Raw genomic sequence first — 23,799 nt, 5'->3', positions numbered from 1 at the left:
GAGAGGTATAGATCGGGTGGATTCTTGGAGGCTATTTCCCATGGCTGAAATGGTCGCTACGAGAGGACACAGGTTTAAGGTGCTGGGGAGCAGGTACAGAGGAGATGTCGGGGTATGTTTTTCACTGAGGGTGGTGGGTGAGTGGAATCAGCTGCCGTCGGTGGTGGTGGAGGCGAACTCGATGGGGTCTTTTCAGAGACTTCTGAATGAGTACATGGGATTTAATGGGATTGAGGGTTATGGATAGGCCTGGTGGGTAGGGATATGATCGCAACTTGTGGGCCGAAGGGCCTGTTTGTGCCGTAATGTTCTATGTTCTAATTTCCCTACCATGGACATCAAGCTCAACGGCCTGTAATTACCTGGGTTATCCTTGCTACTCTTCTTAAATAACGGTACCACATTCGCTATCCTCCAATCCTCTGGATTTAATAAATATTAAAGATGAAATTGTATGAGGTTTGTTTGAAGTGTTGAGCGTGAAACTGGGAGAGTCTCAGATCTGTTTTTTGGACGCATTTTGAGGCCCAATCTTTAAAATTTTGGGCGAATCCGTTTTCCCACTACAGGAGGCAGTGGGCAGGACTTACTCACTAGACAGCCTGTAGAGGGAGGTACTGCACTTGTGTAGATTTCTGATGCTGCACATGCACATTAACAATAGCAGGGGTCTGATGGACAAATAGACTGTCAGGCCCCTGCTACTGCAAGCAGTCTCAAGTAGCAACCCCCCCCCCCCCCCCCCCCAGCAATCCAGGGATGCAGCCCCCACTGCCTACCCCGCCGCCCACACCGATCATGGACGCCCTCTCTTCCCCACCGATTGCAGCCCTGCTGCCCTCCCCCACCAATTGCATGCAAAGTGGCAGTGGGCCGCCTCCCCCTACAGGCACCAGACTCACTCCATTGGCCCTGCATACCCACTGACACTGTCCCCACATGCCTCACCCACCCAGTGGGCATTGCCAAGGTGGCACTGCTAATCTGGCACTGCCCAAGGGGCATCCCTGCCTTGCCCTAGCCTCCTTGTGCATGTCTCAATAGCCTCCTGTTGCACCAGTATGAGCCTGCTCACACTGTCTATAACAGCTGCCTAGCAATGAAGAATGTGACTGTCATCATTGTCCCACCTGTGGTTAAATGATAATGTTTCTAGGCTACTTCAAATAGATGGTATTGTAAGAGTATTGAGATGAATGCAATTGACATTTTTGGACTTAAAACCGAACAGCATCTTGACTTGGCCTTCACGCGTTCCTGAGACTTGGCTGAGAGCCCCCTCAACTATTAGAAAATGAACAGCTGTTTCCCAGACGAAACACTGTTTGAATGGCAGCTCAGTTCTCTGGTCTCTGCAGTTAATTTCACAATGTCTGTTGACATTTGATAAGTTAGTTTCAGGGGTTTGTAGTTTTTGAGACTTCGAAGAGTCTGAGTGATTGATGTTTTTATTTGCTTGGCCCAGGCTTTCTTTTCAAGCATATGGTAACATTAATGGATGAATAAATATCAATGAATAATATTTTTTCAAAGGTTTCTTCTAAATATTCAACTATATATTGTGATCTAGAAAGTATACAATGAGTCAATAAGCTTGAAAGTCCCAGAGCTTGTCATGGTGGCTTGAAGAGACATAAAGGGAGGATTGCAGAGCAGAGTTTGGTGTAGGAGGCATGAAGGAACATAAGAGTGAATAGAAGGGCATACCTTGAAATGAGGGCATGAGGGGCCTGAGAGGGTAGAGCTTGTCATAGGGGGGCATATGGGAGCCAGAGGAGGTAAATGGAAAGGCAGAACAAATTACTTAAATTGTTGGATAACTTAGTAAAAAAAATTGTGAGGAAAAAAAATACTGCATCTCAAAATAGCAACCATGGTCTCTTACCCCCAATTCTGCTTTTGATTCTGCTATGCAATGTGCTGGTTCAGGACACCTGCTCCCAGATATCTGCCGATGCCAATTTATGATCAATCATTAAACTTTATAGCCCAAAACGTTTTTTGCTAGCCAACATTTTATTTTTTGCAGCCTTGATAAAGATATTTTAATCATACATTATAAGCTATAAAGGCTTAAAATTATTTGTTAGTAAAGCCTTTAGAAAAGCTTTACAAATTTTTGCTCCTATATACATGAGGCTACTTACTTTTAAGAAGTTATATCCCTCTTAATTTTCCAAAACGGCAATGTCAGCATACAACAGTTATTAATATTTTCCTATCCACTTTGGTGATTTCAGCATTAGATCCAATTTGGCTTGGTATTTTGCCTGCATATGTTTAAATATATTAAATTGTTTCTGTAAGAAATTCCGTTTGATCAATGCAATAGGAAATAAAGCATCAACCTGCAATCTTGCTTCTTTAGCTTTGGAACAAAGCCTTTTTTTTGACATAACATTCAAGACATCACAGAACATTCTGTAAGAAGTAAAAATCTTACCTAGATAGAACAGCTAACAAATCACTGTTCTTTAAACAATCTGCCAAATTGTCAATGCCTGCTTCCAGTGTCAGGAGTGCTTCCATTACATAACCCTAACGCAAGACATAATGATATTTAAAATTAGAGTTTAGTAAACAGCAAGTATAATTTGATAGAATTACACTACACAGAAAAGTTTGCTAAATAATTATTACAGAGTAGTCAGTCAGCCAGTAAATCTTCCTAATGGGTGCACATTTGCCTCTGCTTAGCTGATACACCCTGCTTTACTTTTGAGTGATAGCCTAAAATGAGTATGAGGTAGGACTTCCATCCATCTCTTCGAGAGTGTCCTGCCTCATGCAGTTGTTGGCCAATTGGAGATTGGCAGCTCTGCACACTGGCAATGCCAAATAGGAGTGGTGGCCATTGCTGGTGCTGCATGTAGGTCAGACTTCAACGGTGGACCCAGATGTTTAAGTAAGTCTGAGATCTCACTGGGACCGGGTTGATGGGCCCCGGTGAGGTTATGAGGAATATGCTGGACAGGGCAGGAGGGAAAGTGGATGTGGGGAGACACAACTATAAGAGGGGCACCTTTAATTGACATGGGGGACCTGGAAAGGGGGCACCCCACTTTCACTTACCAGCAGTCTGCTAGGCTGATTCTGCCAGCTGCAAGTAGGGCACAAACCTCTCCTGTCACCTATTTTGTTGGAGCAGTGATGGGAAGAGGCCCTTAATTGGACACTAACTGCAAACTTGATGGCCTCAATTGGGCCACAGATGGGCAACCCATCCAAAGCGACTACTCACCATCACTTTGCAGCAGGTAAACTGACAAGGGCAGGGCACCCTAATTTAAGGGTTCATCCACCTGTTTTCCCGCCCACAGACGGTCAGTAAAATTCAGCCCATGACATTTTAGTGTCTATCTTAATCTTGTGTGTCCCAATTATTTGTCACGGTCCCTATGTAAAAGTTAAAACTAAAGTGAAGGGATTCAATGGTTTACCTCCTGGTTTGATATCTGTGAGGATAATTCAATGTAATTGGCAGTTTCCCTTGCCTGATGACAAGACTGCTGCGGTAAGCCTGGAGATCCCTTTGAATTGGCAACAGATTCAAATTGGTGTCAGAAAGGAAAAAATCCAGATGCAAAATATTGCTTGATCTTTTTGGGCAGCTTTTTTCAGGGTCGACAGTGAGCACCATTACTTCACTGTTGACCTGAAATTCAGCCCAGGGCAGCTTAGTATTAGTGTGGCCCAAAACAACCTGCCTGGAAGAAATTCAAGCTGTTTATTTTCAGTTTTTTTAAGTTTTAGGGAAATAGTGACACCTCCCTCTATGGGATGTCAAGTTCAATAAGCCTTGCCAGAAACGGACTCGTCCAAAATTTTAAAAACAGAGTGCAAAAGATTGGACCTGAAAATGTGCCCAAAGAATCTGGGCACTCTCCCAGGTTCATGCCTACCCAACGCGTAGGAAAAAATCTTATAAAATTCCATCCCATGGGTTCAAATCCAAAGGCTTGAGCCCAAATTCTGGAATTCTCTGCCCGTTGAAGTGGTGGAGGCTGCCTCGCTAAATATTTTTAAGACGCGGGTTGATGGGTTTTTGATAAGAGAGGGGATTAAGGGTTATGGGGAGAGGGCGGGAAAGTGGAACTGAGCCACGACAGATCAGCCATGATCTTATTGAATGGCGGGGCAGGCTCGAAGGGCTAGATGGCCTACTCCTGCTCCTATTTCTTGTGTTCTTATGTTCTTATACTTGATTAAAGTTCTGGGCCCAGCAGAACTTCTTTAGTTTGCCATGTGAACATCCAGCACCTGTGGGCTCAGGTAGTGATGCTCATTGGCTTCTTGAGCTTGGCGATATTACCAAGCATGACTTTATTTTCACCTACTCATCAGAAGGATTCAACGTACATTGATCAAGAACTCTGACAAGTGCCAGCTGGGGAGATCAAAACCAGTCACAGTACACCTTTAATTTCTTCACCTGTGTTCAACTAATGTAGTGATGACCAGAAACCCAACTTCAAATCTTGTTTCTATGATTAGATCTCAGATTAGGCAGGCAGTGTACTTAAGTGCTAAATTATGAGGGAAAATATTCAAAATTCTAGTTCATTTTATAGTAACTTGCAGAGAATTTAATCACACACGTAAAGTATACCTGAACCTCATCGCCATGTTCTCCTATAACTTCTACCAGTCTTGACAGTAAGTCAGATAAAGCATGTGCAGAAAGAGGTTGCTTCAATGCCCTAAAGATTTGGAACGAGCGACCTGCATAATGCCGTGATGAGCTGGAAAGTGCTGTTTGTAGGGCAACTTCACTCAATCGTTGTTCCATACAGCAACCTAGGCAAAATAGAAAGACCATGTATCTTAATTATTATAAACATTCTGTTAATAGATCAGGATTATCAACAATATTGAATATTATTTCTTGAAATTAAGCAACGTAGAAATTAGGGAATTAGGGCAATCAAGGCAGACAGTAATTTGTCCTTATCTTAGCAGCATGACTGTTATCTTCATTTCCGGTCAGCTTCCTGTTTGCATTTGACAGGAAAGAGCACATATCATTGGGCACAGTGCTGGGTGACAGGAGGCAGTCATTAACAAACAAAATGGTACCCATCAATCAAATTACGGTGCATGGTGGGGGTGGGGGGGGGTGGTCATTTTGAATTAAAGGACATTTTGATAGTGGGGATAAGCTAGAGCCTGGGGTAGGGGAGTGGTAAAGGCTATGGCCAGGATTCTCCCAAAAAAATTCTAAGCGCTGAATTCATGAAAACGGGAGTAACTCCGCTGGTTTTTTTAGTGGGATTTTCAAAATAAATCTCCCACACTGTGCACTGCAGTGTGCCTCAAGGAGATTCATGCGGAAAATCAGAGGACAGGGCTTATTCCCACTGGTCAGCTATTTACCATTTATATAGATGATCTGGAGGAGGGAACCGAGTGTATGGTGTCGAAATTTGCTGATGACACCAAGATTGGTGGAACGGCAAATTGCGCGGAGGGTGTGGAGAGTCTGCAGAAGGATCTAGATAGGCTGGGCAAATGGGCCAGGAAATGGCAAATGGAATTTAATGTTGGCAAGTGCGAGGTGGTCCACTTTGGTAGGAATAATGGTAGGAAGGATTATTACTTACGTGGAGAAAAACTGCAGCAGGCGACGGTGCAGAGGGACCTCGGGGTCCTTGTGCATGAGTCGCAAAAACCCAGCTTGCAGGTGCAGCAGGTGGTCAGGAAGGCTAATGGGATGCTGGCCTTCATAGCGAGGGGGATTGAATATAAAAGTAGGGAGGTCTTGCTGCGGCTGTATAGGGCATTGGTGAGGCCGCAGCTGGAGTACTGTGTGCAGTTTTGGTCGCCGTACTTATGCAAGGATATTTTGGCCTTGGAGGGAGTGCAGAGGAGGTTTACTAGGCTGATACCGGAGTTGAGGGGGTTGAGCTATGAGGAGAGGCTGAATAAACTAGGCTTGTACTTGTTAGAGTTTAGAAGAATGAGGGGAGATCTCATTGAGACGTATAAGATGATGAATGGGATGGATAGGATAGAGGTGGAGAGACTCTTCCCGCTCAGAAAGGACAGTAGGACTAGGGGGCACAGCCTCAAGATAAAGGGGGGATGGTTTAGAACGGAGTTGAGGAGGAACTTCTTCACTCAGAGGGTGGTGAATCTCTGGAATTCTCTGCCCGTTGAGGTGGTGGAGGCTGCCTCGCTAAATATTTTTAAGACGCGGGTTGATGGGTTCTTAATAAGCGAGGGGATTAAGGGTTATGGGGAGAGGGCGGGAATGTGGAACTGAGACACGACAGATCAGCCATGATCTTATTGAATGGCGGGGCAGGCTCGAAGGGCTAGATGGCCTACTCCTGCTCCTATTTCTTATGTTCTTATGAGAGGCCGGCAGCATAGCACTGAACAGGCCACTGTGCATGCGCCAATCTATCAGGGTGGAGATTGACGCATGCAGGGTAGCCCTGCACTGCACGTTTCCCGATCGTTGGCCGATTTAATTGCTGGCCAGCACTGCAAACCCCCATTGTTGACTGCGGGACGCTCCCTACCCCCCGATCACTGGTCTCCCAGACATTTCCAGACCAGCCCCGAACACCACCCCCACCTCCCCCCCCCCCCCCCCCCCCCCCCCACCCCACCCCCACCCCCGGAGCTGACAATGCTGAAAATCCGAGCCCTGGAGACACATGGTCATGTTGCACACTGGGGAGCCTACTAAGCAGCATCCTCTGATGTCTCCCAGCGCTTTGTCTGCTGGAATCAGCCCCTATATGATTTAGAATGATGATCGCAATTTCATTTTATTTAATAACTCAAAGTTGAATATTAACCATAGCTTGTGCATCAGGAATGTTTGACCATTTATCCAAATGGTGGGATGTTTCAGAGAAGACGTGTGATCAAAATGATTGACCAGAGAGGAAAGAAAAACTTAGAAGTTTTGATTTTGGTCTTCCAACAGTATTTGAGTGCATCTGGGTGACCTGTTCCAGTTTCTAGCACAGAAAATGTCAGCACTGGCTGCTGGTAGTAATTTTGCCTCTTAGTCTAAGACCGTAGATTCATGCCCCATTCTAGAGACTTCAGTATCCAGCCTATGCTGACACTTCAGTTGGGAGACCAAAATGTCAACCATTAATGCAAGTGAAGTCCATGTCTTGCCTGAATGGAATTACCGACACTGTTGTCCTTGGAACACGTTCTCATAACTGAAGAATATGGTGTAAAGTTGGGAATGGTGGAAAAACAGGGTGCTGAAGAGAAGAAGTAAATTACTTAATAGGTGACATCAACAAAGTACCCAATGAACTACTAATTTCATTTAAATGTTTTAGTTTTCCCTCAGTAAATATTTTTTAATTTCAGATTTGCTTTATTTCATATAATTTCCATGCTTTGCTTTGCCATGCAATCTCTTCTATCTGTATTTTTAGGATGATCCAGACCTTTTGCCTCTCTTGGCCAATGCAACCTCTACCAAATTGGTTAGAATCAGCTGGGTTTCTATGGAAATCAATAGGATATTCAACATTTAGTAAGAACAAGCAAAAATAAAAATGAGGTGGTGCTGCACTGATATTAAGGGATGGGGTCAATACATTAGTAAGGGAGGATCTCAGATTAAAAGAATAAAATATGGGATCTATTTGGGTGCAGCAAAGAAACAGCAAGGGACATCAAACATTGGAGAAGTTGTTTATAAGACCATCAAACAGTCATGGTACTGTTGGGGAATGGTACAAATCAAGATAAGCATGTGGCATTGATAATACAGTAATCTTGGGAGACTTCAATCTGCATGCAGACTGGGCAAACCTAATGAGTGGGAAACCTAATCTGGTGGAGGACAAATTTCTGGAGTGTAAGGAATGGTTTTCAATAGCAGTATGTTAAGGAAGTGACCAGGGAGCAAGCTATTTTAGATCTAATATTATGTGATGAGAAAGGGCTAATTAGTAATCTTGTTGTAAAAGAACGTTTAGGGATGAGTGATCATAACGTGCTAATTTTGCACTATGTTTGAAAGTGAGATATTTCAATCTGAAGCCTGGGTAATGTTTGAATGAAAGAAATTATGAAGGTATGAGGGGCAAATTGGGAAAATACATTAAAACGTGTGACTTCCTAGTTCCTTGGATCTCTAATTCTGGGAGATTTCTTTTATCTTCCTCAGTGAAGACTAACACAAAGTAATCATTTAACTTTTCTATCATTTCTCTGGATGGTATATTAGCTCTTTATTAGAAGAGGATTTGAGCACAGGTGTAGCGAAGTTTTGCTTCATTTGTGTAGAACCTTGGGAAGGATATTATTGTTAGAGGGAGTGCAGTGAAGCTTCACCACACTTGTTCCCAAAAAGGTGTATTGTTATATATTTAAAAGGGTTACAAGTTGCTTTAAGAGCTGATAACATGATTTGATGATGATGTCAAAAGGGTATTGCTGCAGGCTGCTGTTTTACTTTCAGTCTTGTATTTGCATCATGCAGAGAAAATCTTTTTCAATAAAACGTATTGTATGTCAATTTGAATCGATGGGGGCGATTCTCCCACCCTGCCACACAAATTTTCTAGTATGGCGTGGTGAGAGAATCTTGCATCTGGGCATGCACAGGATTCTTGTATGCATTCGTGCCATGCGCGCATCTCCTGGCGCTGGATTTCTGGTGCCATCTGAGTTGCACTGGAAACCGATGCAAACACCAGTTAAGTCCTTTACATCTTATTTTAATGTTATTTTAATGTGATTAATAAGTCCGAGACTGAATTCTCCAGGTCTGCTAGCATCTTCCACCCCGCCAGGAGCTTTTCACTCCAACAGGATTCAGATTAGCTCCCCACTTTCAAGGAACTAGTGGCCTGACCCAGCTGGAGCGAAGGGGGGCAATCAGGGTACCTCAGGCAGTTGGGTGAAGTGGGGGTAGTTTCCCCTGGGCATGGGCACCCTGGCAATGCCAGCCTGTGCCCCCTGGCACTGCACACCAGGCACTGAAGTGCCAAGGGATTGGGGGTTATAGGGGGCAGGGCTTAGGGGCAATCAGTAGGGGTGTGGGGTCCCCCTCTGCATGGGTGTTGTGAGATTTCTTACTCTGCATGGGGATTGTAGGGGGCAGGAGGGAGGCCAACGATCGGGGTGGGTGGGGTCAGGACTGCTGTAGGAGTGGGGCTGAAGATCGGGGCAGGTTGGGGGATGCCTACCAAGTAGAGGCCTACTGGGGAATGGGGGGGGGGGCAGGAGATAGTGGGGAATATTGGCACTACAGGTGGTGGGGGGGGGTCTGCTGGAGATTGGGGCCGTTCGGGATGGTGGGGGTGGAGGGGGGGGTGCGTGGGTGAGCAGTGTCGAGGCCAGCTGGGAATGGTCGGGGGGGGAGCTGCAATCAGGTCATGGGGGGGTGGCACTGCGGGGATCCTGGGCTTGCCAGCTCAATTGCTGGCCAGCAAACAGGGAGGCTGACAGTTCAAAATCACTGTGCATGTGCACAGGCCCGCTGGTTTCAGCCTCCCAGGCAGGAATAGGTCCACTTCCTGAAATCTAATGATATTCACACTGGTGGCCTCTGCATTGGACAGGGTGTGAGAGATACTGGTGTCAACTCTCACTGAAAAAAATAGTGTGAAATACTCCAGTTTTCCCACGAGTTCGACATTTAGAACGTTTTTGGGAGAATTCCACTATGTGTGCGAACCAAGGTGAGGAGAAATTGTTTTGACTCGGATGTTATGAACCTTTGGAATTCTCTACCCTAGAGGACTCTGGAAGCTCAGTCAATCAATACGTTAAAAGCAGAAATTGACAGATTTCTAAATGTAAATGACATGAAAGGAAATGCAGCTAATGTTGGAAAATGGCACTGAAGTGGATGATCAGCCATAACCATATTGAGTGGCAGAGCAGACTTGATGGGCTGAATAGCCTACTCCGGCTCCTATATATCTAAATTTCTCTTGACGTTCTATGCTGTTACCATTGCTGAATCCCCCACTATCAACATTTTTGGGATTACTAGTGACTAGAAACTGAACTGAAGTAGCCATATAAATACTTTAGTTACAAGAGCAGGTCAGAGGCTGGGAATTTTGTGAAGAATAGCTCACCTCCTGACTCCCTAAAGCCTGCTCACCATGTATAAGGCACAAGTCCATCACAAGAGTGATGGAATACTCTCCACTTGAGTGCAGCTTCAACAATATTCAAGAACCTCAATACTGACCAGGACAAAGCAGCCCACTTGACTGGCACTCCATCCACTATCTTAAACATTCACTTCCTCCACTACTAACAAATGTTGGTGACAGTATGTACCATCTACAAGGTGCAGCTGCTCAGCAAGTCTCCTTTGGCAGCATCTTCCAAACATATGGCCTCTACCATCTCGAAGGACAAGAGCAGGAAATACATGGGAACACTATCACCTGTAAGTTCGCCTCCAAGCCACACACCATCCTGCCTTGGAAGTATATTGCTGTTTCTTCACTGTTGTTGAGCTGAAATCCTGGAAATCCCTCCCTAATGGCACTGTGGGTTTACCAACATCACAGATTGCAGTAAAAATGCTGGTTTAGCCAGCAACACCCCAAGTCCAGTGAAAGAATGTTTAAAAAAAAATCTCTTTATGGTACAGGTACTATACAGGGGTGGCACGATGGCACAGTGGTGTGGCACAGTTGTTAGCACTGCTGCCTCACAGCATCAGAGATCTGGGTTCGATTCCTGACTTGGGTCATTATCTGCACGTTCTCCCCGTGTCGCGTGGGTTTCCTCTGGGTGCTCTGGTTTCCTCCCAGAGTCCGAAAGATGTGTTGGTTAGGTGCATTGGCCATTTTAAATTTTCCCTCAGTGCGCCTGGACAGGTGCTGGAGTGTGGTGACTAGGGAATTTTCAGTAACTTAATTGCAGTGTTTATGTAAGCCTATTTGTGACAAATACATAAATAAAATATATGTGGAATGGCCTCCATCTCTGCGGTATCTTTCTCTGAATCTATGACTTGATAGAGCAGCTGCGGGCTGGACTAGAACTAAGGGACACAGTTTTAAAAGTAACAGGTCTCCCCCTTATGAGACTTAGATGAGGAGAATTTCTTTCCCTCAGAGGGTTATTAGTTTCTCTGTGTTTTGTTCAGTGTTAGTGTTTCTGTTAGTCTGCAATTTTTTTCCAGAATGTCATAGAGACTGGGTCATCGAGTTTATTGAAACTTGAGTTGGACAGATTTTGTGGTATAGAAGGGAATCAGTGTGGGGGGTGGTAAACAGGAAAGTGGAATTGAGACTACAATCAGATCCACCATGATTTTATTGAATGGCAGAGCAGGCTTGAAGGGCTGAATGACCTATCGCTGCTCCTAAGATCTATGTTTCAATAAACATAAAAATATACAACAATTCACTTATGTTAAATATTACTTGAACTGTTTCTTGAAGTAGTAAAGTAAAATACCTGATTTTACATCTTTAAATATGGATACAACGTGGCGTAGGAAGTTGGTTAACTCTTCAGCACTTCGAGAATTGTGGTTCTTTGGAGTAATATCTTCATGGCACCATAGAGGTCCAAATGCCCTAGACAAAATAACTTTATTCTGTAATTGAGTCTATTCACATTTAGATCATTGCGATTTGTATTCAGAAGTATATAATCACAAGTGTCTTGATAAAAATTATATTTTTAAATTAAGATAATGTAGCTTTTGGCCTTACTGTTCATTTTACAGAATAAGGACAAAATGGAAGGATACTTTCAGTATCAAATACTTATCCATTAATGTAAAAATTATCATGTAATTATGCTGGCTTTAGACTACTGCAATAACAGCTGCCACAAAAAGACAAAACTTGATTGCTGGGCTCCTCTGTTGCTGAACTACCAGCTGATACTGTGTCAAGTGTGGTGGCACATGTCTACTGTCCTAAGATGGCAATTATGTGTCTTATATGTACCACAAGACCCAAACTCTCATAATAAATCCTCCCTCCTTACTCAGTTCCAGGAAAGCTGATAATAGCTAGACCATTGGCAGGAACTAGACAGGTAGTAGGCTTTAAAGTCTCTCCTGTATCAACTTTATTATTTTCATAATTATAGTTTTGGATCCTCACCTGAACTAATCAGCTGCCTCAAATATACATATTACATGTGTGTCAAAACAAGATCAGTCTCTGAGACTGGGCTAAACACCTAAATCATATTGAGTAGGGTTTTAAGGATGACGAGTGATTGACACTCGCCATCCCGAGAGTCAGCATGTAATGCACAACTGCCGACTCTCGAATTCCCAGTGTCACTTAACAGCTCGCTTGATCATTAATTTGTTAGGACTTCAGTTCGTCCTTGGAAGGAAGTCCCATCTGTGATAGCTATCAGATTGGCCGACAGCTCTCTAACTGGGCCAGCCACAGCACTGCAGTGGGTCAGAAGTGCTACTACAGTGCTCTGCCTGGAACTAAGTCCCAGAATGTTGAACAGTAAGTCCTGGTGAGGGAGAGTAGGGAATGCCCGGGGGGAAGGGGAGAGTGGAGTGATTATGGCTTCGAGGGAGGTAGAGGATCTTAAAGCTCCAATGTCCTGGAGGGGAGGGTGTCTCAACTGTGAGGTGGCTTCACAGCGAGTCCCTCTCCAACATCTGCTCCTTTCCCACCCAAAATGCAGAGAAGTTTTACACTTCTAAAAGTTTTGGGGAGGGGCTGATGAGCATAAAATTCTGCCCATAAAGTTAATGCCAGCTGTGTGCTCAGATTCTATTAGCTTTTCCAAATCAATAAAGACTAGTCTTAAAACTGTATTTCCAAATTTTCTAGATAGCGGTATTGAAATGGAAAGCATATCAATTCAATTGTGTCTTGCTGCATTATATTTCCTAATTTTCCAGAGGAGCATCCCATTGTTTTAAAGAAGTTCTAAATTTGGTACCAAATTAGAAGCTTTGTGGGATTAAATCTAAACATAGGATTCTCACTCAGGAGAAGCTCATCTAGTTTTAACATGTCACGAATATGAGACGTCAATGTATAATCTTCGACACCATCAAGTCCTATGAGCAGGAGTCTATTATCAATATTAAATTTCTCTGTATTTTAAGCTATGATTTTATTGGTATTTTATATTTTATTTCCTTTGGCTTTTGCCCAGCATGGCCTCATACGTCTGTAATTTAAAGGGCAAGTGCACAGCCTGCTCCAACGAATACTCAATATCAAGACCTACAAAGTTCCTACCCCCTTCAGAGTTTCTGCCCCAGATGGTAAATTGGGTTAAAATCAGAGTGGCAAGTGGAAGTCCTGCCCCAATGGAATTTGGCTCTGCAGAAGAGTAGACATCCTTGAAATTGAAAGTACTCTTTCCAAGTCATTGTTGCCCATTAGTATACAAATACCATTCCTTGATGATGACAAAATAGTTTGTTAAGCAATACAAAATACAACTTTCACCAATGCATCCAATTCGAATCTTTTGTTTAAAAACGAATAAAATGTTTTTATGTGAATATTTTAAGTGAGATTCTAGAAAGCAATTTAATCAAACAGTAGATGGCGCTGTTCACTCACTTATGGTTCAAGATAACTATAGGATTTATACATTAATTTATTTTAAATTGGATTGCAGCAGCCTAACACCTATGAATTTGTTCTGGCATTGACGCGATTAAGTCTTGTTTTTGAAGGAAAATGGAAAACTGACAGACCCAGTTTTATCTACAGATACTGGATTAAACAGCATAAATTTTACAAGCTGATTTATGGATTGCAATGGTTAAGGTAATTCTCTTAAATTTTTAAATCGTTCCTTTGCTACCATAGCAACCCTGGATGCTAGAGGTGGTGTTAGTGCCAAGCATTGCTAGATCATGTTTTGTTGGACATACTGTACATCCCACATCAATTCTGGTGGAATCCTAAAAATGGCATTATTCTCTATTATTCTGGTGGAATTGTTATGCAGTGAAAACTCCTCTGCAAAATATTAAAACCATTGTGGCTTCTTGTGTCAGAAATACTGTAAAGTATTAATGCACATTCACTGCCTATGACCATTCTCAGTTTTTATCTCTCTGTGAGGTCAAACACTGCTGTCTCACAGTGCCAGGGACCAGGCTTGGGTTACTGCCTGTGCAGAGTCTGCATGGTCTCCTCGCGTTTGCGTCGGTTTCCTCCAGGTGCTCTGGTTTCCTCCCACAAGTCCAAAAGACGTGCTCGTTGGATGCAATGGTCATGCTAAATTCTCCCTCATGTACTTGAACCAGGCACCGAAGTGTGGTGACTAGGGCATATTCATAGTAACTTCATTGCAGTGTTAATGTAAGTGCACTTGTGACAGTAATAAATAACATTAAACTTAAAAGATTGCCTGTCCTTTGCCTGTAAGGGGTGCTCTTTAATATTGGAAGGATTTGGTCCTTTGATTTCTTTTAATAAGATTGGGCTGAATTTGGAATTAATGGGGCAGAATTCTTCAATCTTGTCTGTGCCTGCTCCACTGCCGGCGAGAATGGAGAATTTAGTGCTGAGCCAAAACTCCAGGCTGGAATTCTCTGATCTCGTACACCCTGCCACTGTGAATGGAGAATTCACAGAATGGAGAACTCCATTCATAGCAGCAGGACTGAAAAATCCTCGCCATAGGCGAGGTTGGAGAATTCCAGCCCGTTCACTGCAGGAGCACCAGAGAATCCCAGCCTTGGAGGTTAAAGGTTTCTGGCAATGGGATTTACTGATGCGATGTGAAACCACTTCACCTGCTTGTCTTTTTCCATTAGCTGAAATGACATGTATGCTAATTATTTCAATTTAATGGGATCATTTTCTCAGAATTAGGGCAACACCTTTGACTCTATCACAGTTTTCTAAATCTTAAGTGCTTTTCTTTTTAAAATACTTTAAATGAGTGCTTTTCCATTATGAACACAAAATGTAAAAATATAGATATGTACAGTGAAACCCATGTCTTAAGTTTATTACCTGGTTGCTAAAAATTCAATTAGCTTGTGAGCCTTCTCATCTATTTCAGCTGCTGCTTCAATCTCTTCCATCTCCTGTGAAGTTTGTGGAAGGTTTCCACTACTGCCTCCCAGGCTGATACTAGAAGACGTGGAACTTGAGCTTAATCCTGAATCTGGAACTGGAGAAGACTGATACTCTCTTAAGAAGTCAAAACCACCTAGTGCAAATAGACAAAATTGTCACTGTAGGAATCAATACAAAATACATTCATTTTGCTCTGTGAATCTGAATTTGGACAAATAATATTCTTTTTATTTCAAGGGTGCAAATAGTTCTCTAAATCCAGTGTTTTTTTTTGGAACAAATATCACGCAATATGATAAATTAGGTGATGTAAGCACTTGCTATTGTTTGCTATTATTTGGTTTGCCTAATAAGTTATCAGGGAGTGAACTTCATTGAACCCAAACTATCAATTTAAAATATTTCAAAGCTGTTGTAAAGAAAAAAACATCATTTTTCTGTTTGTGAAAAAAATCTGTATTTTTACAATTTTTAATTACAAGAAATGCGTGTCTTACTCAGGCCCCTATCCCAGTAACCCCATGCATTTACCATGGCTAATCCACCTAACCTACACATATTGGAACACTAAGGGCCAGATTTTACCAATTGGAGGCTAAGTGCCAGATCCGGACGTAAAATGAATCCTTGTTCCAGCGCGCCCGCACTCTTTTTGACAGCTCCTGGTGTTGTGAGACTTCTTACGGTGTTGACCCCAGTCCAACACCGGCATCTCCACATCGAGTGCAGGTCAGAAGGATAGTGGAGGGACAGCAGCAATTGATGTAGGTTAGGGGTGTGCTTTGCCGAGGCGGGGGGGTCTGTCCATGGGGAGGGAGTCTGTTGGGGCGGCCTGCCTCCCTGGGGGTCTGATCGTGGGTTGGGGGGCCTGCCTCCCGCTGAGAGGGGGCGGGGGGGGGGGTGTGCTCTGCCGAGGGGGCTCTGCCTCCTAGGGGGTTCGGATCGTGGGGGAGCGGGTCTGCCAGTGTGGTTAGCGGGGGGTCTGCGAGGATGGGCTTTGGAGGTTCCCCTGAAGAATAGGAATCTGCTTCGGATTTTTATTCTGCAGGTTGATAACAGCGTGGATCCAGAACGATCCAAAGATGGTAAAATGGGATTTGGCGATAGTTGGGCGCGCGGTTCATTAAGTTGATTTAAATGCATGCTAATACATTTAAATTGTCGGGCTGCCTGATTGGGGCATGGACCGGATCCACGCCCAAATCAGGTGTTAGTAAAGGCGTGATCTGCTTGGTTTTGGGTGCAGATCGTGTTACAGGCCCGATGCCCGAATTTACCACGATTTCATGCCCAAAATGTTTGGTAAGATCAGGCCCTAAGAGGCAATTTAGCATGGCCAGTCCACCTACTCTGCACATCTTTGGAGGAAACTGGAGCATCTGGAGGAAACACATGCATGCACAGGGAAATGTAGAAATTCCAAACAGTCATCCAACAGAACCCAGGTTCCTGGCGCTGTGAAGCAGCAGTGCTAACCACTATCACCTTGCTACCCTACTGAACTTGACTTCAGGTTTTTTAAAATCTAGAAATAAGTCCCTGATTGGAAGTAATAAATTGTCCCTAAATTAGTTTCCCTCAATGTGGATTGCCATAAAACAATAGATAAGGGTCACGGGGGAAAGGGGGGTTACTGGTAATGTTAAAATGGCGGAGCGGGCTCGTTGGGCTGAAGGGCCTGTTTCCTGGGCTGTTTTTTGTTCTTTGTACTAACCTACCAACATCGTTGGCAGTGCTTGGGTATAAGTCATTTTTTTTCTCTCTGGGAAAGAATGAACAGCATAGGCACAAGAGGATTCATATCATCAAAAGTACATATTTTGAAGTAAATTTTCATAGCTTGTGACATTGAGAAATATGTTACCTGGTCTTCAAAAATATCTACATAAAATAGGAAAATGTGTTTCAAAACAGGAAAACTGAAATATTTAAGATTATTTACAAACTATGAGATTTTAATTTACCATCCCTGGGTAACTAAACTGGTGAAATCTCATTTTATTTCAATTTTATCTTTACCTGAATAGAGATATTCTGGTGGGTAAACTGGTTTTACTGTAAGTGTTTTACTTTCACTGACTTCTCTGTTGAGCAGAAGAACTGTAGCCACAGCCTGGAAATTGTCATTGCAAGACAAGGCTATTAAGAGATGTAAAAGTAATCTTTTGCTGTGTTCAAAAACTTCTGGGCGGTAGTGATCAAGACCTTAAAAAAAGGTAACAGGAAAATAAGTGCAATGTTATCCTTGTTCTTCAGTTATCACATTGGTAAAGAAGGTTTATAACACAGATATACATTTTGTTACAATACATTTACAAACCAATTTTTTGTTTAAAGTTGACAAACTTTGAAATCCCATTTGCTTACCAGGAGAATAAAGCCATAAGATTTATGTGTTTAAACAAACAAAATAAACTTTACCATAAATCAGAAAAGTAAGGTAAATATGAATTAACAGGCAAACACTGGTTAATCATACTACATTGCACATTCATGACAGATTCCACAGAAACACATCAAGATCTCAGTGACCACTGTGAGTCACAGAATTTCATTTAAACACCCTCCCTCATAAGGGATTATCAACTCACTTCTTAAGAGCCAGAGTGAAATGTCAGCGTTGATTCTGGTGTGAAAAAAAAGGGGAGACTGTTCTTGTCCCACCCACTATGGAAACTGTAGCGGGCAGAGGGCGGACTATGCAAAGGTCTGTTGATGTCAGGTGGGATTTTCCAGTTTTGGGGTGAGCGTAGCTAGAAAATCCTGCCTCAGGTGTTACCTGCCAATGTCACCAGTGTGTTTTTGAAACAAATCTTATGTCTCATTAGTAATATTTTTTTGCCAATGAATCATGCTGTACTTGCAGCATGTTCCATCTGATTCACCTGCTCCACAACAATTTAACTGTTGCAAGCACTCAACAGCTCCATATAAACAGCTCCCCTACACTTGTTCCATAGCAACTGCAGGGAATGGCAGCCTAGAAGCTCACACTGTGCTTTTCAGAGCCCCTCACCAAGATGCTGGATGGAGTGGAGGCAGTGGCATGACACACTCTACCCCTGCTCCAGGTGATGGCCTTCTAACAGGGTCATCGCCCTAGCTGGTGAGTGCAAGTGCATTCCAGAGGAAGATGAAGCAGCGGCATTGGAAGAAAATGAATGAACTTCCTTGTTCAGCCAGGGGATGTGAAGCAAGCCGATTCTCTCCATGGACTCCCACGGACACCAAAAAGCTGTAAGGAGCCTAATCTGAAAAATGAATCTTTTGCACCTTTCATAAATTCATATACATAATTCTTACAACTTGAAATGCAAAAAATAAAATGGCCTTACCTAGAAAGAGTGCATGAATTAGCAGTGGCAGATGTAGAGCCCAGTCTTCTCTAACGCTATGGTCAACCACCATCTCCGTCATGAAGATGACAGCAATGTTGCACCTATTCCCATAGAAATGCAAAATGTGAGTAGTGAACCATAGTAAGTTCAGCTAAGCAATAGCTTAGCTTATAAATTTATTTATTTGGTATGCAGTTACTGATGACATCGTGCAGAACACTGGCAAGTACTGGTGTAAAACATGATGACAAGACATTCTAACTGTTAGGTAGGAAAGTAATTTTTAATGGACTATAAGGCTAACAGTGTACAGCCAATGGATCAAATTACATGGTTTAGGCAGAAAGCTGGGTGCGTAGTGTTCAATTACACCTTTTAGCTTTCTGCAACAAGCAAAATACTACAGCTCCTGGAAATCAAAAAGAACAAAAAAAATTGCTGGAAATACTCAACTGGTCAGAAAGCAAGAGCACAAACCTTAAAAGTTGGGCTGGATCTCTGCTAAAGAGGTGGGGAGCTCAAGTCAGAAAATTTCCCAACTGGGCATTTTTGCTTTAAGGAGATGGGAACAAGATCAAGTTGGGCCTGTCAGCCCTGGAAGAAGGTCAGGTGTGGCCATTTAGGTGGACGAGTGGTGAGGCAGGCAGATTGGAAGATTCATGTCAGTTCTCTGAAACTTTGGCCCATTTGTATTCAAAGCTGTTGGGCTGAATGTATTATCTCCAAATTTGCAGATGACACCAAGTTGGGTAGGAGGCTGAGCTGCGAGAATGCAGAGATGCTTCAGCGTGATTTGGACAGGCTGAGTGTGTGGGCATCTGCATAGCAGATGCAGTACAATGTGGGTAAATGTGAGGTTATCCACATTGGTAGCAATAATAGGAAGACAGATTATTACTTGAATGGGTATAAATTGAGAAAGATAGATACTCAATGAGTCCTCACGCATCAATTGCAGAAAGTAAGCGTGCAAACAGTAAAGAAAACAAATGATGTGTTGGCCTTTATAGCCAAAGGATTTGAGTATAGAGATAGGAATGTTTTGCTGCAATTGTATAGGGCATTGGTGAGGCCACATCTGGAGTATTGTGTGCAGTTTTGGTGCCCTTATCTGAGGAAGGATGTCCTTGCTACAGAGGGAATACAGCGAAGGTTTACCAGGCTGATTTCTGGGATGGCAGGTCTGTCATATGAGGAGAGACTAAGTCAGTTAGGATTATATTCACTAGAGTTTAGAAGGGTGAGAAGGGATCTCATAGAAACCTATAAAATTCTAATAGGGTTAGACAGATTCAGAACGAATGGTGGGGGAGTCCAGAACTGGGGATCATAGTTTGAGGATAACGTGTAAACCTTTGAGAGTTGAGAAGAGGAGAAATTTCTGCATCCAGAGGGTGGTGAACATGTCAAATTCATTACCACAGAATGTAGTGAGACCAAAACGTTGTGTGATTTCAAAAAGAAATTAGATATAGCAAAGGTATATGGGAGGAAAATGGGGGATCAGGGTATTGAATTCGATGATCAGTCATGATCAAAATGAATGTGGAGCAGGCTCAAAGGGCTGAATGGCCTACTTCTAGTTTCTATGTTCCTATGTACTTAGTTTTAGGAAATTAAGCTGAGCAGGTGGAAAGAGTGGCTGTGGGAAAGCATTTTGGTGGTAGTGATCATAATTCAGTTAGTTTTAACATAATTATGGCTAAGGACAAAGCTAGGATAAGGGTTAAAGTTCTAAACTGAGATAGGGCCTATGTTACTAAGCTGAAGAGTGATTTAACAAAAGTGGACCAGAAATAGCAACTTAAAGGTAATTCAGTGTTACAGCAGAGGGAAACAGCAGGAGGCATTCAAACTGGAGACTCAAGGGATTCCATGTAAATATGTCTCCATAAATAAAAAGGGTGGGAGTGCCAAAGCTGGATCTTCTTGGATGTCAAGGAGCATACAGGGTAAAGTAAGGCAAAAAAGGAAAACTTATGTCAGACACTGAGAACTCAATACTAAAGGAAGCTAAGAGGAGTCTAGAATGTTCAGGGGTGAAATCAAAAATAAAATTAAAAAGGGAAAGACAGGCGTGGAAGAATATCGACCAATATAATCAAGGAGAACCTAAAGATGGCTTATCAATACATTTAGAGAACAAGGATAGCTGAAGAAAGAGGAGGGCCCATAAAAGACAAAAAAAAGTAACCTTTGTGTGGAGGTGAAAGATATGGGCCGGGTTTTTAATGAAAACTTTAAGCTGAACTTTCTGATTTTTTTTAAGTGTTATGTTGATCAGGAAAAGCAGAGGGTTGCTTCCAGGCCTCCTTTCCCATTGTATTTTCAAACACTTAGAAAATAAAATGCAAGGGACAGGTCGCACGACATCACACAGCCAACAACATAGGTTCTTAAAAGATTGTGGCACTGTTTATAAAGGGTGCCCTGATTTAAAAAAAAATAAAAATACAAACACCACATGGAAGCCCCTCCCTCCCCCAGGGATTCTAACCAGGGTACTGCCAGGCATGATCCTCTTTCCTTTGGGGGCTGTAGTTACCTGTGTGCCCCGAGTGGGGTCTGTTTCCAGTTATCAAAGCCTGTTGTTAACACCACTGATGTGACATCATACCAGTGGGGGATTGATGTGTGGGGGGGGGGGGGGGGGCGCGAATTCCCTACTTGGGTGGGATGATACAGCAGGGAGGCCTGCTTAGTATATTAATATATTTAAATAGGGTTCCTGACATTACATTGGCGGGAGGTGGGGACAACTGAGTGGGGTAATTCCACAGCGTGAAAATTGTTGTGGGATTTCTCCTTGATTCTCCTCTGCCTACTGAAAGCAGTGACAGAAAATTCCCTCCTTTGTATATATCTTCACAAAAGGGGAAGGGGGGGAGGAGTTGCAGACATTGCAGTTGAGGAAAAGTATGAAATATTAGATAAGGCGAACACAGGGAGAGAGGAAGTATTAAAGGGATTAACATCCTTGAAAGTGGATAAATCACCAGCACCAGATGAAATGTATTCCTGGCTGTTAAAAGAAGCCAGGGAGGAAATAGAGGATGATCTGACCATAATTTTCCAGTTTTCACTGGATGTAGGTATGGTGCTGAACAATTGGAGAACTGCTAATGTTGTACCTTTCTTTAGAAATGGAATGAGGGATAGATATAATAATTGCTGATCAGTCTAACCTCAGTAGTAGGCAAATTATTGGAATCAATTCTGAAAGACTTCTAAGCCCTGTGGAACTCTCCTGGAAACAGGAGCAGTCATTGAGTGGTGGGGGGAGGGGGTATTGAAATGGGCGCTGGCAATTATTGTGTGGGGAGGGTCAAGGTTGGGGGAAATGCTAGTGATGATTGTTTGGGGATGAGGGGGCAGGGAGAGCCTCTGATGGTGGTGGTGGCGGAAGGCAGCAGTGAGGTGAATTTATTTTTATTTATGATCGGGGGCGGGGGTGGGTCTTTAAAGATGGTGGCCTGATCTCTGTGGGGCCTGTTGTCAGCTCCAAGGATCCCCAACCACCACTAGTGATAATGTAAACTATATCCACTCATTTGTTTCTTCAAAAAGGCTCAAAATCTGGAGAGAAAACTGGTTCATGCAAGTCGAGAGTTCCAAGTTTTCTCTCTGAGCCTGGCACTTGCCAAATTCTGGTAAGATCACCTCCATTGTTTCAGATATTTTAAGAAATCAGGGATGGGATTGTTGAAAACAAATAAACCATCCCAGGCTGAGTGAGAGGTTAGAAATTAAATCTTGCAAGACACAACCCAATCCAACATATGTCAATGGCTTTTCCAGATTCAGAAACTGGCAGCTAAAATGTAGATGGGAGCAGCTGGCTGCAGATGGCAAATGCTTTTTATAGCAATTCTTGTGAGCCACGTGAATTTAATGTCAAGATCTGATGTATTTTTTCTAAGCACTCACTATAGCTAGTGTTCTAACCCACAATCTGATGACATCCTCCCCCTTCACTGATCCCACAACACATGATCTCTTCCCATCTGCCAGTCCCAGCTCTTCCTTCAACCCGCAATCATTCCCATCAGCTTGGCAGTCTGACCATTATCTGGGTGGAAGCTTGGAAACCGTATAACAAAATAGTGGTGAGTGCTGCTGCGAAGTTCATCAGGACCTTCATGTCTCTGGGATTTTTAGGTTTACCCCCACAACTACACATCCTTGTTCTTTTCCCTTAAATATGCGAGCCATAATCATTCGAGTTCATTAAGATTAATGAAAATCGTAAAGTGTTGGTGACAGTTGTCATAGAGCCAAATCAGTATCTTAGTCAATCATAGTATATAACCAGAATGTCATCAGTCTACTCAAGGTACGTTTTTAAAAGTGTTACTTTATGTGGTAAAGTGAGTTATTGTCTGTACAGATCAAAACAGCTTTTCCTTGTTGTACTGGGTACAAAATATCTAGATTTTTGACAGATAATTCAAATATATTGACAAATATCTTCGAAAGTACAGATAGCATTTTGATGACAATCTTCTGACCTGTGAAGTGGTCCACGAGGTGTGATGGTTTCTGGGAGATAATCCACAAGGGGAGCCCAGCATCCTCCATTAACAGGCATTGGAAGGGGCTGTGGTGTATTAGCTTCTACAGTTTTCATCAACCAACTAGCATAAGGGGGCAATGGATCACCTGAAGATTATAGATGTAACAATATTGAAATTATTGCTGGTGCAATATTAAAAATATTCTGTGTTTGATGATAACAGCTATTTTGTCACTTTAAAAACATAATTGAACAATCACATGCCCGAAGATCGACATCAACTTTCGATATTCTTGTGAATTTATAAGGTCTGCCTTGTTTGTTGACAATGCACATCGAAAAATCTCTGGTGAGTTTGCCACAATTTGTCATTCATTAAAATTGCAGGTAGGGTTCTGCACTGACTGTGTGCGAGTTCCTGCCAGCATAAATGTGTACACATTTTAAATACTGCTTTTGAAAAAAGGACAAAATTATGAAGAAACATTAAGAAAAATGATTATTCGGTCTTCCAAGTAACAGTAAGGCTGAGGATTGGAAGCATTTTAGAATTCAGCAAATGAGGACAAAGAAATTGATGAAGAAAGAGAAAACAGAATATGAGATGAAACTGGTGAGAAACATAAATGATGTGGGTATGCCGGCGTTGGACTGGCGTAAACACAGTAAAAAGTCTGACAACACCAGGTTTTAGTCCAACCTATTTATTTGATAATATACTCACAAGCTTTCGAGGGACACCCTCTTCGTCAGGTGAACTCTCCATTCACCTGACGAAGAGGGTGTCCCTCGAAAGCTTGTGAGTATATTATCAAATAAATAGGTTGGAAGAGGGTGTCCCTCTTCGTCAGGTGAATGGAGAACTCTCCATTCACCTGACGAAGAGGGTGTCCCTCGAAAGCTTGTGAGTATATTATCAAATAAATAGGTTGGACTAAAACCTGGTGTTGTC

General features: G+C 42.8%; 1 protein-coding gene across 6 annotated transcripts in view; it reads right to left on the bottom strand.

Moving 5' to 3' along the window:
• Positions 1-23,799, bottom strand: part of fryb (furry homolog b (Drosophila)) — a 360,066-nt gene that overhangs the window by 69,117 nt on the left and 267,150 nt on the right. For all 6 annotated transcript variants that reach the window (XR_013888056.1, XM_080197438.1, XM_080197440.1 and 3 more), the window contains exons 37-43: positions 22,843-22,993; positions 18,332-18,435; positions 17,016-17,201; positions 14,931-15,129; positions 11,416-11,537; positions 4,610-4,797; positions 2,444-2,538 (exon numbers count right to left, since the gene is read on the bottom strand). Coding sequence is in view for 5 of the 6 variants with exons in the window: in XM_080197438.1 (XP_080053564.1) it covers positions 2,444-2,538; positions 4,610-4,797; positions 11,416-11,537; positions 14,931-15,129; positions 17,016-17,201; positions 18,332-18,435; positions 22,843-22,993 (1,045 nt within the window). In the remaining variant the exon portion in view is untranslated. The remainder of the gene's footprint in view (positions 1-2,443; positions 2,539-4,609; positions 4,798-11,415; positions 11,538-14,930; positions 15,130-17,015; positions 17,202-18,331; positions 18,436-22,842; positions 22,994-23,799) is intronic.

The sequence above is a fragment of the Carcharhinus amblyrhynchos genome, chromosome 10 (genome assembly GCF_965287045.1).
Source record: "Carcharhinus amblyrhynchos chromosome 10, sCarAmb.v2.hapA, whole genome shotgun sequence".
NCBI classification, from domain to species: Eukaryota; Metazoa; Chordata; class Chondrichthyes; order Carcharhiniformes; family Carcharhinidae; genus Carcharhinus; species Carcharhinus amblyrhynchos.
The sequence above is the reverse complement of the archived record's forward strand: the minus strand, read 5'-3'. Positions and strand labels throughout refer to the sequence as shown.